At 42.1% G+C, this 18,154-nt stretch overlaps 1 protein-coding gene across 7 annotated transcripts in view; it reads left to right on the top strand.

Annotated features, from left to right (window-relative positions):
- Positions 1–18,003, top strand: part of SYNRG (synergin gamma) — a 77,504-nt gene extending 59,501 nt beyond the window's left edge. For 5 of the 7 annotated variants that reach the window (XM_075904784.1, XM_075904783.1, XM_075904782.1 and 2 more), the window contains 8 exons: positions 677–1,276; positions 1,678–1,841; positions 6,125–6,178; positions 6,952–7,048; positions 7,344–7,492; positions 11,461–11,571; positions 12,055–12,090; positions 13,387–18,003. In XM_075904784.1, coding sequence (XP_075760899.1) covers positions 677–1,276; positions 1,678–1,841; positions 6,125–6,178; positions 6,952–7,048; positions 7,344–7,492; positions 11,461–11,571; positions 12,055–12,090; positions 13,387–13,518 — 1,343 coding nt within the window. In that variant the 3' untranslated portion in view covers positions 13,519–18,003. The remainder of the gene's footprint in view (positions 1–676; positions 1,277–1,677; positions 1,842–6,124; positions 6,179–6,951; positions 7,049–7,343; positions 7,493–11,460; positions 11,572–12,054; positions 12,091–13,386) is intronic. The other 2 variants (XM_075904780.1, XM_075904785.1) reach the window with 1 other exon arrangement.
- Positions 18,004–18,154: the final 151 nt, after the last annotated feature.

The raw sequence follows: 18,154 nt of genomic DNA, 5'->3' as shown, positions 1-18,154 counted from the left end.
AAATTAAAATCTTTGCAGCATTCACATTTTTCCTGAAACTTGTATGCTTGAACAATAATCTTGAGCCATGCAGCACTTCAGTACTTTATACTTCAAAAGAACAGAACTAGTGGGGTTTTTTAAAGGCTACAACATTTTCATAACCTACAATAATATTTGTATTTATTCTTTGGGGCACATTCTGAGCAATGAAGTGGGAGGGAGCAAGTTAGCCTAATACTGTAGTCAATTTTGCTAATTGGATAAGATGTTTGGGATGCTAAACATGTAGATTTTGCCTGCTGTTTCTCTGAGTGTACCAGGAATGTGAACTGTCAATTTGTACAGTATGTACTCTCTGGACATGTTAGTTTTACTGAGTATAATGTTTCTTAGTTAGTGGTATGTACAGCGAAGATGGTGATCTACAGTTTAATATAAACTATAATGTTCAAGAAGTCAAGGTTTTACACTTACTGTAAGCAGACATCATTTATAATACTGTACCTAGCAATTTTTAAGGGTATTTCTTGTGCAAGATACAGATCAAACCTCATATTTAGTTGTTACACCAGTGCCTATCCAATACACCTGTTCCTATGGGTCTTGGAGATTTTCAGCTTGTGGCTATGTACAATGTATGGCGTTCTGCTTGATCTTGGGAGAGTCTATAACTGTATTTTTGTTTCTCTCTCAGATATAGATGACTTAAAATGTGCTCCCTTTGGAAACTATAACAGTGGTTCTGCAGTAAGTAGCCTTGCAAGCTATGACTGGTCTGACACAGAAGACATTCATCAGAGCAGGAAGCTCTCTTCCTTTGCCCTTTCTTCAGGAAGTGGCACCTCTTCAGCTACTTCAGTCCTTCAGAAGAAGGAGACTTTGTTTGGCAGTTCAGAAAACATTACCATGACAACAGTTTCCAAAGTGACAACCTTTTCCACTGAGGAGGTTCTACAGGATGCTAAATTTGCAGCCTTCGCAAACTTCAAAGATCCTGGTTCCAGGTCCGGCTGTCAAAGTGATGATGAGATTGAAGACTTTGGAGAGTTCTCAAGACCTTTGTCGGAAGTGCAGGACTCAGTGACAGTTGACACTAGCCCAGATGTTGACCTAGCTACTAACGGTATCTCATCGGAAACACCAAAAGAATGCGTGGATGACTTTGGAGAATTCCAAAGCGAAAAGCCTAAAATCAGCAAATTTGATTTCTTGATGGCAACTTCGCAAGGCAAGATGAAATCTAGTGAAGAAATGATCAAGAGTGAGCTTGCTACCTTTGACCTCTCTGTTCAAGGTGAGCACGTCTAGGGTAGAACATAGTATATATGTACCCATCTGTACCGTGTGCTACTTCCATCAATGGTCACGTGAGAAATTTCTCTATGGAGCCAAATCTCAAAGCCCGTTGAAATCAACGTGAGTCTTGACTTGAGGGATTTGGATCAGGCCCTTTTACAGTTAACTGGTTTTTTTTCCTTTTGTTTTATACACTGCAAATATTGTAAGTACTGAATGGGCTTAACAGTTGAACTATAATCTCATCACTTTGCATGGGGAATCTTACATTGCTGTTTTATATGCTTAAATGAACAGAGAACTTCGTTCTCCAAAGCTGTCAGTACAGCACTCCGTTAATTTTAAGTGCTTTTCTATCGTCATATGCTATAAATAGCTTGTACTCTTAATTTCTTATAGGGTCTCACAAAAGGAGCTTGAGTCTGGGTGACAGAGAAATTAGCCGTTCGTCTCCTTCACCAGCTTTGGAGCAACCCTTTAGAGATCGCTCAAATACTTTGAGTGAGAAGCCTGCTTTACCTGTCATCAGAGACAAATATAAAGATCTAACTGGGGAGGTAGAGGTAAGGAATGGCCTGGAAAGAAAATAAGGCTTGGACCAATGCGACATTAAAAATACCCCAAATTCCAGCTGCGTGCGATTAAAGTTAGTGAGATGGGTTGGATCATGGAGGCTGATCGTACGATTGAGTCCACCTACCTGCCCTCTGGAATGCCCCGCCGCCCTGTTCTGCTGGGCTAGAAGATCTGGTCTCCCCCAGCAAAAGCACAGTGTTCAGGTAACAGCCCTCCAGCCGAGTAACACAGATGCTGAAACAGCTCAGATCTGGGCAGGCTTAGTTATACATACTTGATAGTACCCAGGAACGCAGCCCTCCAAAGGGACCAAAACCCCAAATAAATCTGTCGTACTCTGTTATACAGGCAGTCCCCGACTTACAAATGCGTTACATTCCGAACACCTGGTCGTAACTCAGTTTGGTCATAAGTCGGAAATACCCTTAAACGCGCTGCCTGCGCTCTTCAAAAAACTTGACATATATGGTTCTCAACTCTAAAATATAATGGGGTTAACGGGAGGTTGGTCGTAAGTCAGTGTGTTCGTAAGTCGGGGAGTGGCTGTAAAAGTTTTACCCAGAGGAAGCTTATAGTGTTCTTTCTCTTTGTCAATGAAAGAGAGAGATGCACAGCTGTGGCACTCCCAACCCACCCTTGGTAACCGTTATTTACACTAGATTTGATGATAAAACTATTTTTATTAAATATAAAAAGTAGGATTTAAGTGATTACAAGTGAAAACAGATCAAAGCACATTACTAATCTGCTATATATTGAAGAGTTTGTCTGTCTGTGTTTATTCAAGAACTCCTCCTAAACTGTAAGAGCTAGGACCACCACATTCAATATTCAGCTTCCTGTTACCATAGTGTAAAGCATCGTAAGGGTTTGGTTGTGCCAGGAAAATGGGATGTGCCTGGAATGGAATTGCTTCTCATAAAACCATACAGAAAAGAGACAGAATTACCAGGCAGCTTAAACTGGCTCCCCTCGCAAACCAGCTCTCGCCTGGCACCCCAGAGGCAGCAGCACAGAGTGGCAGGGGGCTCCTCGGGAGTGGAGCCCCACCTCCGGGGACTATAGAATAGTTGAGTAACTAATAAGGATTCATGAGGTTAATCGTCTATTCGGTTAACCGATATTTAACATCCCTAGTGCTCAGTACCTTGCAGGTTTGGGTCCTTTGACTGTAAGCTGCTTGAAAAGGAGCTCTCTTGTTAGCTGTCTGTAAAGCTCCATTCCAGGTGTCTGGTGCTTTAGGAATAATAAATAATACATTATTGTTTAAAACATTCATGCCAGTTGCCCAAACTCTGCACTAGGTCTAATCGATGTGGCATATTAATTATACTTCTGTGGCACATCCCTGTACATGAATAGATGCACATGTATTACAAACAAAGCTGTTCTAAACTCCGAGGAACTGGTAAGAAGCTTTTAAATACAGGCCTGGAAAGGGGCTCTTACTCCTTTTTTCTCCCCCAAAAAATTGAGTCACGTGGTCTGTCAGTGAATGGATCTTAAAGCACCACAGTTGGTCCACTTTTTTGGTGTCTCATATCACCTCTTGCATCTGACAAAGTGGGTCTTTGCCCACGAAAGCTTATGCTCCAACACTTCAGTTAGTCTATAAGGTGCCACGGGACTCCTCGCCACATCACCTCTGAGACACGTTAAGTTTCATTAGATTGAGTTGGGGAAAAATCAGTTTATGTAATTTCTGATACAGCATTGCTATTTAGGATTTAAATTCATAATATCTTTAACACAACCATACATTGTCCACCTTCCTTATTTTTAGGTAGAAACATCCTGTTGGGTTTTGGACGTGTCTCTGTGGTTAAGTGGCCTAAGTCTCTGTCTAGAAACCACTAATGCAGGGGTCAGCATTCTCCGGCCCGTGGGCGGCACATGAGCCAGTTTTCACTAACACCCGGGGCAGGAGCTCAGCCCAGCCCCTCTCCCCCGTGCTGTGGCTCCAGCCTCAGCCACACAGCTGCAGACTGGAGCAACGGCTCTGGCTTCCTGCTGGGGCAGGAGAGGAACGTGCATCCTGGGGGCTGCTCCGGGGCCTGAGCGTGCAGCTCCCGAGAACCAAGGGGTTAACCCCCCCTCTCCTGGGGTACAGGCTCTGCTTCCTGCTTGGGGAGGGGGTGGCACTGGGATGGCCGCGCAGCTCTCCGCAGGCTCTGTGTGGGAGTGCCCCACTCTTCCCATCCAGGCTGGAGCCTGCCCCAGCCCCGGAGTCACAGCCTGCAGGCAAATGGCTAGTCTGGGCAGGGAAAAGACTCAGCTTTCCTGCCCCAGCGCTGCTCCTGGGAGCTGACAGTCCCAGTGCTGCTGGCCTGCCAGTGAGTGCGCTGGGGGTACAGATGTGGGGACAGGATGGGGTGGCAGGAGTTTCACTGCGGGGCATGGAGCTGAGGGGAGCGAGGCTGGAGCAGAGGGAAGATTTGAGGGGGTGGGATACAATTTTACTTTGCAGAAGCTGCACTTACCTTTACTCCCCACTTCATTGCCTCCCTCCCCAACTAGCTATTTGTCTGCATTTTCACCCCCTCACCTTTTCAATGTTACTCCCCCAGCTCTCTCATCCCCCCACCCCACCCCCTCTCCTGTTGCCAAACTCCCTTCCAGACTCTGTCCTCCTCATCCCATGCTGCACTCCACCTCCCACCCAGATCCTGCATCCCTACCCCACTCACTGGCAGCCCTGTCCCGTGCATTGAACCCCTCATTTTTGTTCCCATCCCAGAGCCTGAGGGGGTCCACAAAATCCACTGACTCTGGAACCCCAGAAAAGTAAATCTGGCCCATGGGAAACCCTGAACATCAGTCCTCCCTGTCCCTTCCCTTCGCCCTGTGGGGCTGGAATGCCAGAGGAGTGCAGTGTCTCAGTTGGGACTTGGGGGTTTGGGGAGGAATGTTTTTGCTTCTCACTTTGTGGTCCCCAATTGATTTTTCTGTGGGTCAGTGACCCTCCACCCAAAAAAGGGTTCCCCACCTCAGCCATAAATAAAGAAAACATTGAAATCTTTTGTGTTGGACATAGATTATTATTTTACTTTATTTAAAATGAAATTTGATAAACTAACATGAGAGAGTTAAAACACTTAGGGTATTTAATCATTTAAATTAAACCGTTCTCCCTAGCTACAGCACTAGCAAAATGGCATTGGTTTAATTAACGGTGAGTTTCCATTAGCCATTGGTAGTCCGCAGAAAGGCTTGCATTGAGCCAGGTGGTCCACGGGGTGCACAGTGGAAAGACATGCCCCCTCCCCCGCCCACCGGGACAGCGGCACAGTCTTGGGCAGGAGGGTTAAATCTTGGAACACACCGCTTTGGAAAGGTTGCTGACCCTTGAAGTAATGTAATCCCAGTGTTGGCCCTGGGTCCACTGACTTTGGGAAATCACTTAGGCTGTGTCTAGACTACATCTCTCTTTTGAAAGAGGGATGTAAATTAGACATAACGAAATTGCAAATGAAGCACGGATTTGAATTCCCCGTGTTTCATTTGCATAATTGTGGCTGGCCGTTTTTCGGGAAGTGTAGTTAGAGGGAAAAAACACAGTCCACACGGGGTTATTTCGGAAAGATGCCTTCCTTTGAAATAACCCTTAAACCTCATTTTTTTTAAGGAGTAAAAGTGGCTATTCGGAAAAGTGGCTGGCTGCAATTATGCAAATGAAGCATGGGAAATTCAAATCTACATTTCATTTGCAATTTAGTTTGTCTATATTTGCATTCCTCTCTCAAAGGAGGAATGCAATGTAGACATACCCTTAGTGTTTGTCCATATTGTATTTACTTACTGCACTTGCCTGTGTAGAGAATTGTAGCCATTTTAAAGGGCAGCATAAAAGCTAGATTCCATTCTTCCACATCTCTAACACACATGCAGCCGTGTGACCTATGTGGCTGTGCTAAACACATGCAACTGGAGTGTTCAGCTGTTCCTTTTTCTTCATTCATTGTTTTCAGTTGATCTTATAGCTCCTAGGGGTCAAATATTGCAGTTGAGATACAAAGAGAATATTAACTTTCTCTTGGTTGTGCGGAAAAATGCAAAATATCGTTTCCCAAATCCATCGTTCCATAACCTTATTTGACCGTTTGCTTTTTTGTATGAAGGGACCAAAATTAGAAATTATTACAGGAAAAACACATGTATGTTTCATCTGCACATACAAGAGGAGAGGGTCTTTTTCTAGGTCCACTCAGCTGATGATAAACTTGAAAGAAGTTAGGTACAGCATTCAAACTATTCTTTTCTTTTCAAATAGGAAAGCGAGAGGTATGCTTATGAGTGGCAGAGATGTTTGGAAAGTGCCCTACAAGTAAGTGTGTAACCTCTACCAAAATAACCTCCTTCTTTCCATACATATTACCTGATCTACTGTTTCAGACTTTGAGCATCTGGAGGGGATGAACATGGGCCTGTCTGAATTATGCTTTAAAATTTAATGCTGTCAATAGAAAACAACGAAGTATGTGTATATGTAAGTTAACCTAACGAGATGCGTCACCTTATCCAGTCAAGCTTGCATCATGCTCTTTGTCACTTATGGTTAATTTAGCCATTGTCTACATTTTCAAGTGACTAGTTAATTTGATTGCTTCAGTTTTTGGCTTTCCAACTTGATATGTTATAGGGACCTGATTTTCAGAAGGTGGAGGCTCAACCCTTTTGGAAAAGCAAGCCCCCTTTAAAATGTCTCAAGTTGGGCACCCAAGATCACCAGACGCTTTTGGTAATTTTGGTCCTTATGTTTGCAGCTGCAATAGTTTTCCTCCTTGAAATATTGTTTTGTTGGCAACATTTACTACCCATTAATCCAAGTATCATTTTTAAACAAAATTCTTCACAGCGTGCTTACGTTTCCATCAGCAAAAAGGACAGCTTAATGAGAATGAGTTGAATTCTCCTACCCTGGCCTGCATATAGTTATAAGCAAGAACAAATTAAACACGTGTGATGAACAATACCAACTCTCCTGCTAATTGCATGAATCTCTCTTGTACTGCAATTTATAACTTTTTTGCAATTTTATTTGTAAAAGTTACTTCAAGGTAAATATCCAGGTGATGTTACCAGCATCTTTTCTGCTAGGTCATTAAGAAGGCAAATGGTACCCTAAATGGAATCAGTAGTTCATCTGTTTGCACCGAAGTAATCCAGTCAGCACAAGGCATGGAATATTTATTAGGTATGTTTCATTTTCCTGCCACTTACCTTAAATGGACCCCCTTTAAAATAAGAGGATGTTATTAATTGTTTCCAAATTGTGTCTTTAGCTTAGTGAATTCCCAGACTGGAATGATGAGTGACTCTTTAGCCAAATGATTATAGGACAATAATTTTGAAACAGATTATGGAGGTCACAGATGTTTCTCAAAATGTGTGTAATGTCTGTTAGATGCTCTCTCAGCGGCTCAAATCTCTACTGTGCTTTGCTTGGGAGTCAACAACTTGCCTCTAATTCACCGCTCTAATTTTGACAGGGGTCGTTGAGGTCTACAGAGTAACAAAACGAGTTGAGCTGGGTATCAAGGCCACCGCGGTGTGTAGTGAGAAACTCCAGCAGCTGCTAAAGGACATCGATAAAGTGTGGAACAACTTGATAAGCTTCATGTCACTTGCTGCTTTAACGGTAAGGTCATAATTAAGCTGCCTGTACACTACAGGAACCCTTATGTTTATATGCATGGCTGGAGTGTGACGTATGGTGATGCATTATGACCTTGCGGAGTCACTTAAACTCCCTGTTCCTTATTTTCTCCATTTGTAGTTTTAGGACAGGTTAAGGCAGTGGTTTACCTTTCGAGGTTGTCGGGTGCCAGGGGGCGTGGCCGTTCGCCCACCGGGCGCCAGGGGGCGGGGACACTTGCGCCCCGGGGGCGGCCCCCTGCCCAGCGCCGCGCGCCCGGGGCCGGCGCTCCCCCCGCCGCGCGCCAGGCCAGCCCCAAGCACCTGGCGGGCGCATCGAAATGCCCCCGCGGGTGCTATGGCAGGGACCACGGGGTTAAGGTACCAGTGGCCTACAGTTAGTCAACATTTAGGTACTATTGTGAGGAGTATTCTGCTCTCAGGGTAGATAGTTGTTGCTCAGAGTGCTGTTTCAAATGTAAAAGATTTGAATATTCGAACAGGATTCTTTCATACTGAAGTTGGTGTATTAAGTATTGACGTATAACTATGAACTTCAGAGTATTTTCATAATTAATGGCCAGATTTTGATACCCTTTCATTCACACTGTAGAATCTTACACCACTTGTAGTTTTATTGATGTCAATTGGACTACTCATGTATTAAGCTACTCTTCAGGGTGAGTGAGTGTCACAGTCTGGCCTTAAGCTAGGATGTCCAGTATTCAACCAACAAGTGTTTGTAGGTAAGTCTTTTTCTCCAGTTAAAGGTAACAAGGTTGCATAGAACAACATCGCTGCCTTGCTACCTGATCATGCTCTCGAAAGAAACCATCATTCCTAAACTGTAGAGAATCTTTGGCTGCAGTGGCGCACGTGATCCTGTCGGCAGCTTTCATGTTTCTGTATTCAGTTTTGCCACAACTTTACCTTCATGGCAAAATGCGAGCACTGGTACACAGAGTGCCCGTAGGGAAAAATTCTAGCCCCTGATGGGCCAGGAAAAAGGTGCTTAGTAGGTTTGTGAAATGGCATGTTTCACTCAGGGTGCATCTTATTACAAAGAAAGGCACATTATTATTGAAGCTAGGACCTGAAGGAAATCTGGTCCGAGGCTTAGGCAATTGAGGTTTTCCTGTTGGGGTTGAGGAAGGCTAGAATAAATTGTTCATATTCTTCGTCTTTTCTTTCTTCCATCCTTACTCCCTTACTCCCTAGTGACAGTTGTGAAATTTCATCCTGAGCTACAATCAAAGAGTTTGGGGGGTTTTTTTGTTTGTTTTAAATATTTGATTCCAGTACACAATTTCCAACGCACATATTGGTCCTTAATCAGTAATTTAGTATTGCTAAAGCATAACCAGATACAGTTAATTCTCAGAAACACAGGTTTCTTGCTCTTTGATGAGGACTAATTTTAAACATACTATTACGGTTTTTGACTTGAGACTATCCAAGTCTTGCATGCCTCTAAGTGCAGCATACTTCCACTCGTATTTATTTAAACCAATACCAAATGACTGGCTTTGGTTTTGCTTTGAAAAGTAGATATTGCTCGGTGCCTAATGTATAGCATATACCTGCCTGTAAAATTGCAATAATGGATTCCAAATGGAGCAGAAGTGCCAATTAAGTACGTATGAGTCCTTTGGCTCACAGGCGTGTGCTTGAAAAGGTTAATTTTATCATTTAAAGGATTAATTTTGTTACAAGGTAATTTTATGCATAGCCTTATGGTTTTTCATTGCAGATTCTTGTATGACCTTCTCATTTGCTTCATTCGTGCATTTGATAAACAAATATTAGAGTGCCTTTATTAATCTGATTGATCAACTAAAAGATTAAAGGCTTTTTCAGGATTCCAATTGTTTCTTAAATTGTTCAGCTATGGGATTGTGATCGGAATATCTAAAGTATGGATTACAAGAATCCATCTGTTTTATGATCATAGCAAATTTTTTTTAAAAATCCTGCATTTGTATTTGTGCATTGCTTTTGATTGTTTAAACGTTACATGGTACAGCGATTCTTCAAACAATGCTTGAATGTTTATACACCACCCAAATGCAAAATTACATTGACCATTTCTCTTGTAGCCTACATGTAAAACTGTACATCAGGAAAGCTGCAATACATACCAAAATATTTTTTCTGCTTAAAAACACAATTAGGGATGTTAAAAATCATGTAATAGGATAATAGTGTAACCACTGAAAATCTCAGCGGTTATAAGGTTACCTGCACTGTGGACTCTGCAGTATAAAGCTTGACTTTATTCCACAGAGCTCACAGCAAAATCCTCCTGGAAGTGGGGCTGCCAGCCTTTACCTGCCCTGCTCCCTGGGTGGTGGCTATTGTGGCTTTTTTGCAAAAGAGGAAATGCAAATGGCGCACTCATTTGCATATCTCATGCTCTCATTTGCATATCTTCCGATCTCTTTTGCGGAAGAGGTTTTTGCACTAAGAAGTCCTGTGTAGATGGGGCCATTTGTGGGGGGAAAAAAACCTTTTGCGCAAGAGCCTGTAAACCTTATTTTTTGAGGAATAAGGGATCTTGCGCAAAAGAGGCCTTTTCCGGCAAATGGCCCCATCTACACAGGGCTTTTTAATGCAAAAATCTTTTCTGCAAAAAGGATCTGATGAAGATATGCAAATGAGAGCCTGAGATATAAGAACATAAGAACGACCATACTGGGTCAGACCAAAGGTCCATCTAGCCCAGTATCCTGTCTGCTGATAGTGGCCAGTGCCAGGTGCCCCAGAGGGATGTACTGAAGACAATGATCAATCAGTTTGTCTCCTGCCATCCTTCTCCAGCCTTTGACAAACAGAGGCCAGGGGCACCATTCCTTACCCCCTGGCTAATAGCCTTTTATGGACCTAATTTATCTAGCCCTATTTATCCATGAATTTATCTAGCTCTTTTTTAAACTGTTATAGTCCTAGCCTTCACAGCCTCCTCTGGCAAGGAGTTCCACAGGTTGACGGTGCGCTGTGTAAAGAAGAACTTTATTTTACTAGTTTTAAACCTTCTACCCATTAATTTCTTTTGGTATCCTCTAGTTCTTATATATGGGAACAAGTAAGTAACTTTTCTTTATTCACCATCTCCACACCACTCATGATTTTATAGACCTCTATCATATCCCCCCCTCAGTCTCCTTTTTTCTAAACTGAAAAGTCCCAGTCTCTTTAGCCTTTCCTCATATGGGACCCATTTGCATTTTCTCTTCCACAAAAAACCAGCAGTGTAGATGTAGCCTCTGAGTGTAACCAACACCGTTAACCAATTAAGCATCCGCTTATCAGTAAACTGTTAGTCATTTACACTCAAACATCCTGCACACAATTGTCTTCCTATTCCATTTCATAACATAAACTAATGTACAAAATAAAACAATTAGCTCTCTCAATTGTTGCCTGGTTTGGCCAGCCATTAATATTCAGTTGTGTACTGATAGTTGGGCATTAGTGCCAAATTCTGAGGAATGAACATTGATCTGGTTAAGCCTAGCTGCCAGTCTGGAAGCTGTTAATTTATCCCATGGTATCTTTATAACTGCAAATAATTTGTTGCCTGCCTGTTTGTCTCAGCCCTCTCTTTGATATGTAGGCATTATGTAGCAGCGGCCACTTGTGCTCTCGTTTCAGAAGCGTGGTTCTCTTTGAAGTGAAACATAGAACTCAAATATTCTCTCCTCTGTTATCTGATCTTGTTTCAAGGGCTTGAATGTGGTAAATTAATGTCAATGGAGATTACATAGTATGTTTGAAACTATGCTAATGGCTTTGATTAAAGCGTGCATCAGTGTATGAGCGTGTGCAGTATGTTACCTTTGTGACTTTGTTCAGCTTCCTGCCCCTCCCCAGCAGCCACTCCCATCATTTGTCATAATGCATGTCATTTTTTGAGAGGTAAGGGGAGGAGATCACTCAAATTGACTAAATCCAAATGTCTTGTTTTTTCTGTAGCCAGATGAAAATTCGTTGGATTTCTCTTCTTGTATGCTGCGTCCTGGGATTAAAAACGCCCAAGATCTCGCCTGTGGGGTGTGCCTCTTGAATGTAGATTCTAGGAGTAAAGTAAGTGGAGGCCTATTTTGCATTTACCACTTGAACTCTGCATCCAGGCCTAGTGTGTGCCCACAAATATCCTGGCTGTAATTCTCCACCAATGATAGGAAAAGTGGGATCTCTATTGTAGGCAAACCTCAAGCATTGTTACTATCCCATCATCCGGAAGATTAATCCCCTTTGCCAACACTCAGCAGACTGGAAGAATTGGAGCTAGTGGGAAGTTCTGTTGAAAGGCAGAGCATTATATCCGTTTATAAAGGGCAGCATGGGGAACAGACTTGGAAACTGAGAATATTTTTTAGAAAAACCTTGTAATGAATTTTCCTTATAATATGTACCCGTGCTGTGAAGCCAGGGGGAGGAGGGGGTGTCTTTGCCTACAATATGTAGGGAGGGGAGGACCTCAGAATAGAGACACAGCAATTCATAGCCAACCAATTGGTAAACATGAGGCGTTTTGTTGATCTTTTGGTTTCAACATTATTTCAGAAAGAAGAGAAACCGGTGGAGGAGCATCCTAGGAAAGTACGAATGAGTAAAATGATACTCCTTATAGATTCATCCTCTTAATTATAAGTGTGGAAGGCAGGACTGCCAACCAGTCTTCCGCTGTCATTCTCAATTGTACCAATCATGAATCCTTTTCTTAGAGTCATTTCTGTGACCGTAACATCCGATTTGATCAACTAACACATGCTCGAGTCCTCCCCCTTGTCTTGTCTGCATGCCACTATCTCGTGAATAGCTTCCTGTTTTTTGTACTATTTTTGTTGTGTAGTAGATAGTTCAGTGTGATGAGTTCCTGAACAACTGTAGCTTCCTGGTTTCTTGTTGTTAAAGGAGAACGGGAGCTTTTGCGTGAGATCATCTTTGACCTTTTGTTATCTTACAAAGCGATGTTCCAGCTGTTCCTTTGGGATAACAAAAGGCTATTGTGGTTTTAGAAATCCATAAATGTTTTGCTGTGGGTTTTGTTAAAAACAAATGTATTTTCAGCAGTATTCCAGAATGTAACTTTGAACTCTTTGAGAGAGCCACGCAATAGGGAATTACAGTGAAAAGCTGCTACCCATTCTGTTGTTGAACAGGAAAAAAATAATCTTTTCCTAAAAGAGTTTATATAAAATAAGCCTTAATTCTTTTTTTTATTGTTGTGGTTTACTCAGACATCTAAGCACTATCTGCTACTAGCAACAACTATATAGAACCCCTTCAGATGGTCTTCATCTCGTTTATAGATATTTCACTATATATTTAAAAAGTTGTAGGGTAGCTGCCCCTAACAGAAACGCTAGACCAAACTAAGCCCTGAAGTAAGCAGGCAGAACTTTGGTATCAGTAGAGTTAGAACCCTGAAGTGAAGGGTGGCCCATTGAATGAAATAATTGGAAGTGCTGCTGTTATGGGCGAGCCTCACGAGCTGTTTTCTGAAGTACGGGACAGTGTACCATTTCCTACCTAGAGAAGATAATTAGTGAAAAACGCATGCAGCAAGTTGAATCAGCTCCCAGGTCTAAGGTCAAATGTAATACCAGTCAAACCACTTGCTACATGTTCACTGCTAAAACCTGGTGAAGCAACTGAACCTTCTGTTTTAGACATTGAATTTGGGGATGCTGTCTGCCTTCAGAAATTCTTACGGACTAAAATTTTGCTTCCGTTTGGTCCGTTTCTTCAGTTGAGAGTGACAGAGTTGAGGTCTGACGGTACTGTGCCTTCTTACTGTAAACATGTCCGCAGATATCAGATCACCTCTTTAGATCTTACGTGACTGAGCGGCAGATGGGACTGTCACACGTGTTTTAATTTTTGTTATTCTAGGCTTTTAATTCGGAAACGGATAATTTCAAACTGGCGTACGGCGGGCACCAGTACCATGCAAGCTGTGCGAACTTCTGGATCAATTGTGTGGAGCCGAAACCTCCGGGCCTCATTTTGCCAGACCTGCTGTGAAAGGACTTATGCTGAAGGAGGGCTCGCATCACAAGACATGGCTACTTGACGGGGATGATGCAGGGGAATAAATACTGAAGGCTTTTTTGAGCAGTGGTTCGAGTATTTCTGCATTTCTTCTGTACTGTAATGGGTCAAAAGCCACTTTCTCATACAGGATCTCCAGAAAGAATTTCACTGGAAGGTTCAAGCCATCCTTGAAAAATAATCAAAGAATTTTGCACTGTGGCACAAAACATGGCATTTCAATCTATCTCAAGCTGAAATTAGTTAGCACTTTTTGAGATGTAGCAAATCACTGTGCTAATTAAGGTAAATTGGTGCATGAGGTGGAATAGTTCTTAACATTTCAAGAAATTGATGAAATACTAGGCTGTGTGGGTTTAAATTGAAGCCACCCCTTAACAAAATGTATATTTGCTAACTGTTCTTTCCTCTGACCTTAATATATGAACCCAGAGGGGTGTTTCTTATTGCTGCTACAGTATTACAATGTACAAGAAGTGACAGTAATGTTCAAAGAGAAGTAAGTTATTGACCTAGAAGGAATTGGATTGTTAAGCTGCAATGAGCCACTGTTTATTTATAGAATTACTGTTCTGTATTACAGAATACATTTATTCCTACACTTAGTGGGTTAGTATTTGGAGGAAAAACTGGGATAAAAATCATTGTGTATCTAAATCTTTCGTACCGTATCTTTAGGCTTCAGTAAAGGCAGCTGGATTTTAAAACTTGTAGTCTTTTCTACTTTGCTGTAATACTAGGCATGCCTTCTTTACCCCTTCATTGGACTTGTCCTACAACTGCAGACCTATGGACTTTCACAATGAGGTATTCATTTAGCCCTCTGCCCCTTATTATGTAATCATATAGCTCAATTGCTGCACATCATGTTGAAAATCATACCCTGCTAATATCAAATGCCCACACTCATATATTTCACTACATATGTGATGCATGAGTGTGCTTTGCTTGATAGAACTTCCATGCATATCTTATGCAAGTTAATGTTGTCCATCAAGGCTCTTTACCAGACTCAGAACTGATGGCACTGATTGCCTGTGAGTTCATTCTTCAGATAGATATTTGCTATTTCCCAGCAGACTGCACACAGGCAAAATACATGGGTGCTTTTCAGCTGGTGCTGCTCTCCGGAGACAAATGTCTCAGGCTGTCACAGTATGTTACTTACAAAGCTCGGTGTATAGGGTTCTTTTCTTAGATACACCATTGGGATGACAATCCAGAAAACAAAAATAAAGTAAGTTTGCTGTGAAGACAGCTTTCCCGTTCAGAAAGTACATAACAATGCTAGAGCTTTTGAACGACTAATTACGGATCTCTTAATCCAATGGGAGTGTCAGGAATTTATTTCAAAAGGGCCTTTCCACTAGCTGGCCTTTACTTGGTTCTGACTCAGTGAGCAAAGCCAGCGCTGCTGTTTGTTTCCTGGTACAACTGATGATTTCTTCATTCTCTGATTTATTGTAGTTTCTCAAACAGATCTTGAGAGAAGCGTCCTTCTTTCTAAGATGTCAACAGCTGTTCAAAGCAAGCCCAGTCTCTGTTTTCTAAGTAAATAGCGACTATTGACCTGTGGTTTTGTGTTCCTGTGAACAGAATTGCATGGGGGATAAAAATGATGGTTTGTCTAAAAGGTTAATTCTGTTCAGATTAACATACACCTAATGAAAGAGAGCTTGGCTAACAAGAATGAGTGAATGAACTTTATTTGCATAAATTAAAATGGATCTTCCCACTGTCTGAAACCTACTTATTTTTATCATAGCAACGGAACTGATGGCCTCCTTGGGCCCCAGGCAAGATGTACGGGGCAGGGCTGAGGGCAGCCAGCCCGTTGCATTTCCAGGAGCACCACTGACCCCCAGTCCTTAGCATGACACTCTGGCAGCAATTTAAAGGGCCCGGGACTTCATCTGCTGCCACTGGCCTTTGAATCATGGGCCCCGGGACAACTGCCCCCTTTGCTTCCCCTCGTCGGCAGGCCTGTATTATACAGGGGTGGGCAAATACCGGCCCACAGGCCGGATCTGGTCCACCAGAGCTAGCTCTTGGTGGGCCCTCACAGCGCCATATTTACCACCTGTGCCTCTGCAGGTACAGGAGATGGCAGCTCCCGTTGCCCATGGATCACTATTCCCAGCCAATGGGAGCTGCGGTCACCCGTACCTGCGGAGGTGCAGGGTAAATATAGTGACAGCCACCCTCCAGGGCCTAACCCTGATGAACTGCCACCATTTTGTTGCCCACCCCTGGTATAATGGCAGCACTCTGCACCACATAGTCTCAGATCCAAGCTGATCAAGGAGCAGTTTTCCAATAATATAGCAGTACCCACCTTCCCCCATGCAAAGTTTATCAAAGCAAGCTGATTTCTGATTGACTGGCCACTACTTTACTTCCTAGTCATGGTGCCTACGTGCACTAGACCTCAGAACAGCTCCTTGGGACAAGATCATTGTCTTCCCCATCAAATCCTTCTTGCTTCGTCTTGACGATCCATTCCTTGCCATGCCATACGCTGCTCTCCACCTCTCATCATGCCTTGTGCTTACTACGGCAAGTAATATTGGACTCACGGTAGTAAGTCAGCAGGATGCAACCTTGTGATCTTGATGTAGCGAAGGACTCAAGCAAACACCTAATGGTGAACACGTGATTTGTACGCCTGAAAGCAATGGCACCATTCGCACGCTTACATACTCTGCTGCACCAAGGCAATAGCTTGTATAAAAGCTGTACTGGGATAAGGGAAGCTTTTTGTTAACCTGGGCTTCCTCCATAGTTGCTCTTATTCTTTCAAGCTTCCTACAAGTTTTAAAGAGCATGGCTCAAGTTAAAGTAGCTGCAGCGCAGAAACTCTATAGCGCCTGTGTTCCAAAGCCATGACTGGTCATTGCACTGTGCCAGAAATCCATTTTAATTCCATTATTTGTTTTAATGTATCCTTTTGTTAAGCAAATATGTTGTGTCTGCTAGAAGTATCCAGCATGTCTATGGCACATAAATAGGGGGAAAGGGCATTTGAGTGTAATTACAGTAAAGCTTATTGGAGTATGGCACTGCTAGTCCCCCACTCTGTACCAAATGGGAAAGCAGCAGGCAATGTTAATGCAATCCTGTCAAGCAAAAGGCGTTTTTCTAAACACCTTCAAAGTGTTCTCATGACGTGAATGTTTTACATTTAGATACCACTGATAAGGGCATTGCACAAGAAGGATCATTCCACTTCTATACCCTAGTCATTAAAATGACTCAGTGTTGCATTCAGCTTCTGAGCTATTATACTGTTAGCCAAGGGCCCAGTGTCCTTGGAAACTGTATCCAAGGTTACAATATTTTCTACACTGGATTGTATCAGACCATTTCCCTTGCTTTAATTGAGGATAGGTTAGCATGCACCCTGAGACTTTTTGTTTTGACCTATGGTGTGTTAGAAATATAACATTTTCTTTTTTGAGGTCATCTGTTTCATTATCAAAATTTGTGAAAGTGGATATTTTTCATGTACATCTCTGGAGTTGCCTTGGGCTTGCCTAAGGAAAATTATTTTTATTTGTGATTTGTGCATATCTTGATTTTTTTAACTGGTTATTTTCTTGGTTGATTTAAATGTCTTCTATATTGTGCTCCATAGGTTCCTAACGGTTTGTCTAATTTTCTCAGTTGAAAGATACTATTGTAATCTTTCCTTCCAGTACTGATAGGCATTAGGGTCAAATCAGATTGTACCAAGATTTCTGCTGATAAAATTGTTGTTGTGTGAATTTTTAAATACCCCAGCAACCGCTCTGTCCTTTTGTTATAAAGTTGTTTTTTTTATTTGTTATATACATGGACCGTTACATTCTCCATTTAACCATTCCAGTGAATTCAGTCCTGGCAGCAGATTGTTTTTGTTTATTTTGAGCTAAATTGCTTAGCACTTTCTTGGAAAACCATGTAGTAAATGTGAAGTTATGATGAAGTACAGTCTAAGAAAAGGAAGCTTGTGAAAACCCAAGAAATATTCTTTTTCCTAATTAGTGACATGTTAAATGAATGAAACCTGGAACAAAATGGATATCTTTTCAATAAAAGCCGCTATTGTACAACTACTTTTTCTTAAAGATCTTTTGCTCTCTGGACCTTTTATTTAATTCTGATTCTCAATGTTAAAAGAGAAATGTAATAGTTTTAAAGGAGTATTTCTATATTGGGGAAATATCCCCTTACACTGAGTTTCTTTCTGCATTTGGGTGAATAGTCATTTCTCTTGTATGGGTAGATTTGTGATTAGTATAGCAGTGAATGCTCTTGTTCTAATTTGTGCTGTGCTGGAGTCATTGTTTGTATTTTTAAGAATAGTTTGTTACTTTACACTTTAATATGATTTACTTCCCCTTCTTGCAACGGTTTATAAATGCTTTGTTGAATCTCCATGAATCGTTGATCTCAATAAAGAGCTCTTTATTTATGAAACATCTGCATGGTGACTTGTTGCAGGATGCAGCCAGTAAAGTGCTGCAGTGTGTTACCGATTCATACAGATATCTCACCATTCCTGCTCTGAGAGTACACTTGTTTAGGTGGGTTCAGCTGGGACTTTTCAACTCAAATACAGCAATGAGGT

This window comes from Pelodiscus sinensis, chromosome 21 (assembly GCF_049634645.1).
Source record: "Pelodiscus sinensis isolate JC-2024 chromosome 21, ASM4963464v1, whole genome shotgun sequence".
NCBI classification, from domain to species: Eukaryota; Metazoa; Chordata; order Testudines; family Trionychidae; genus Pelodiscus; species Pelodiscus sinensis.
Note: the sequence above shows the minus strand (reverse complement) of the source record. Positions and strands in the feature narration are given on the sequence as shown.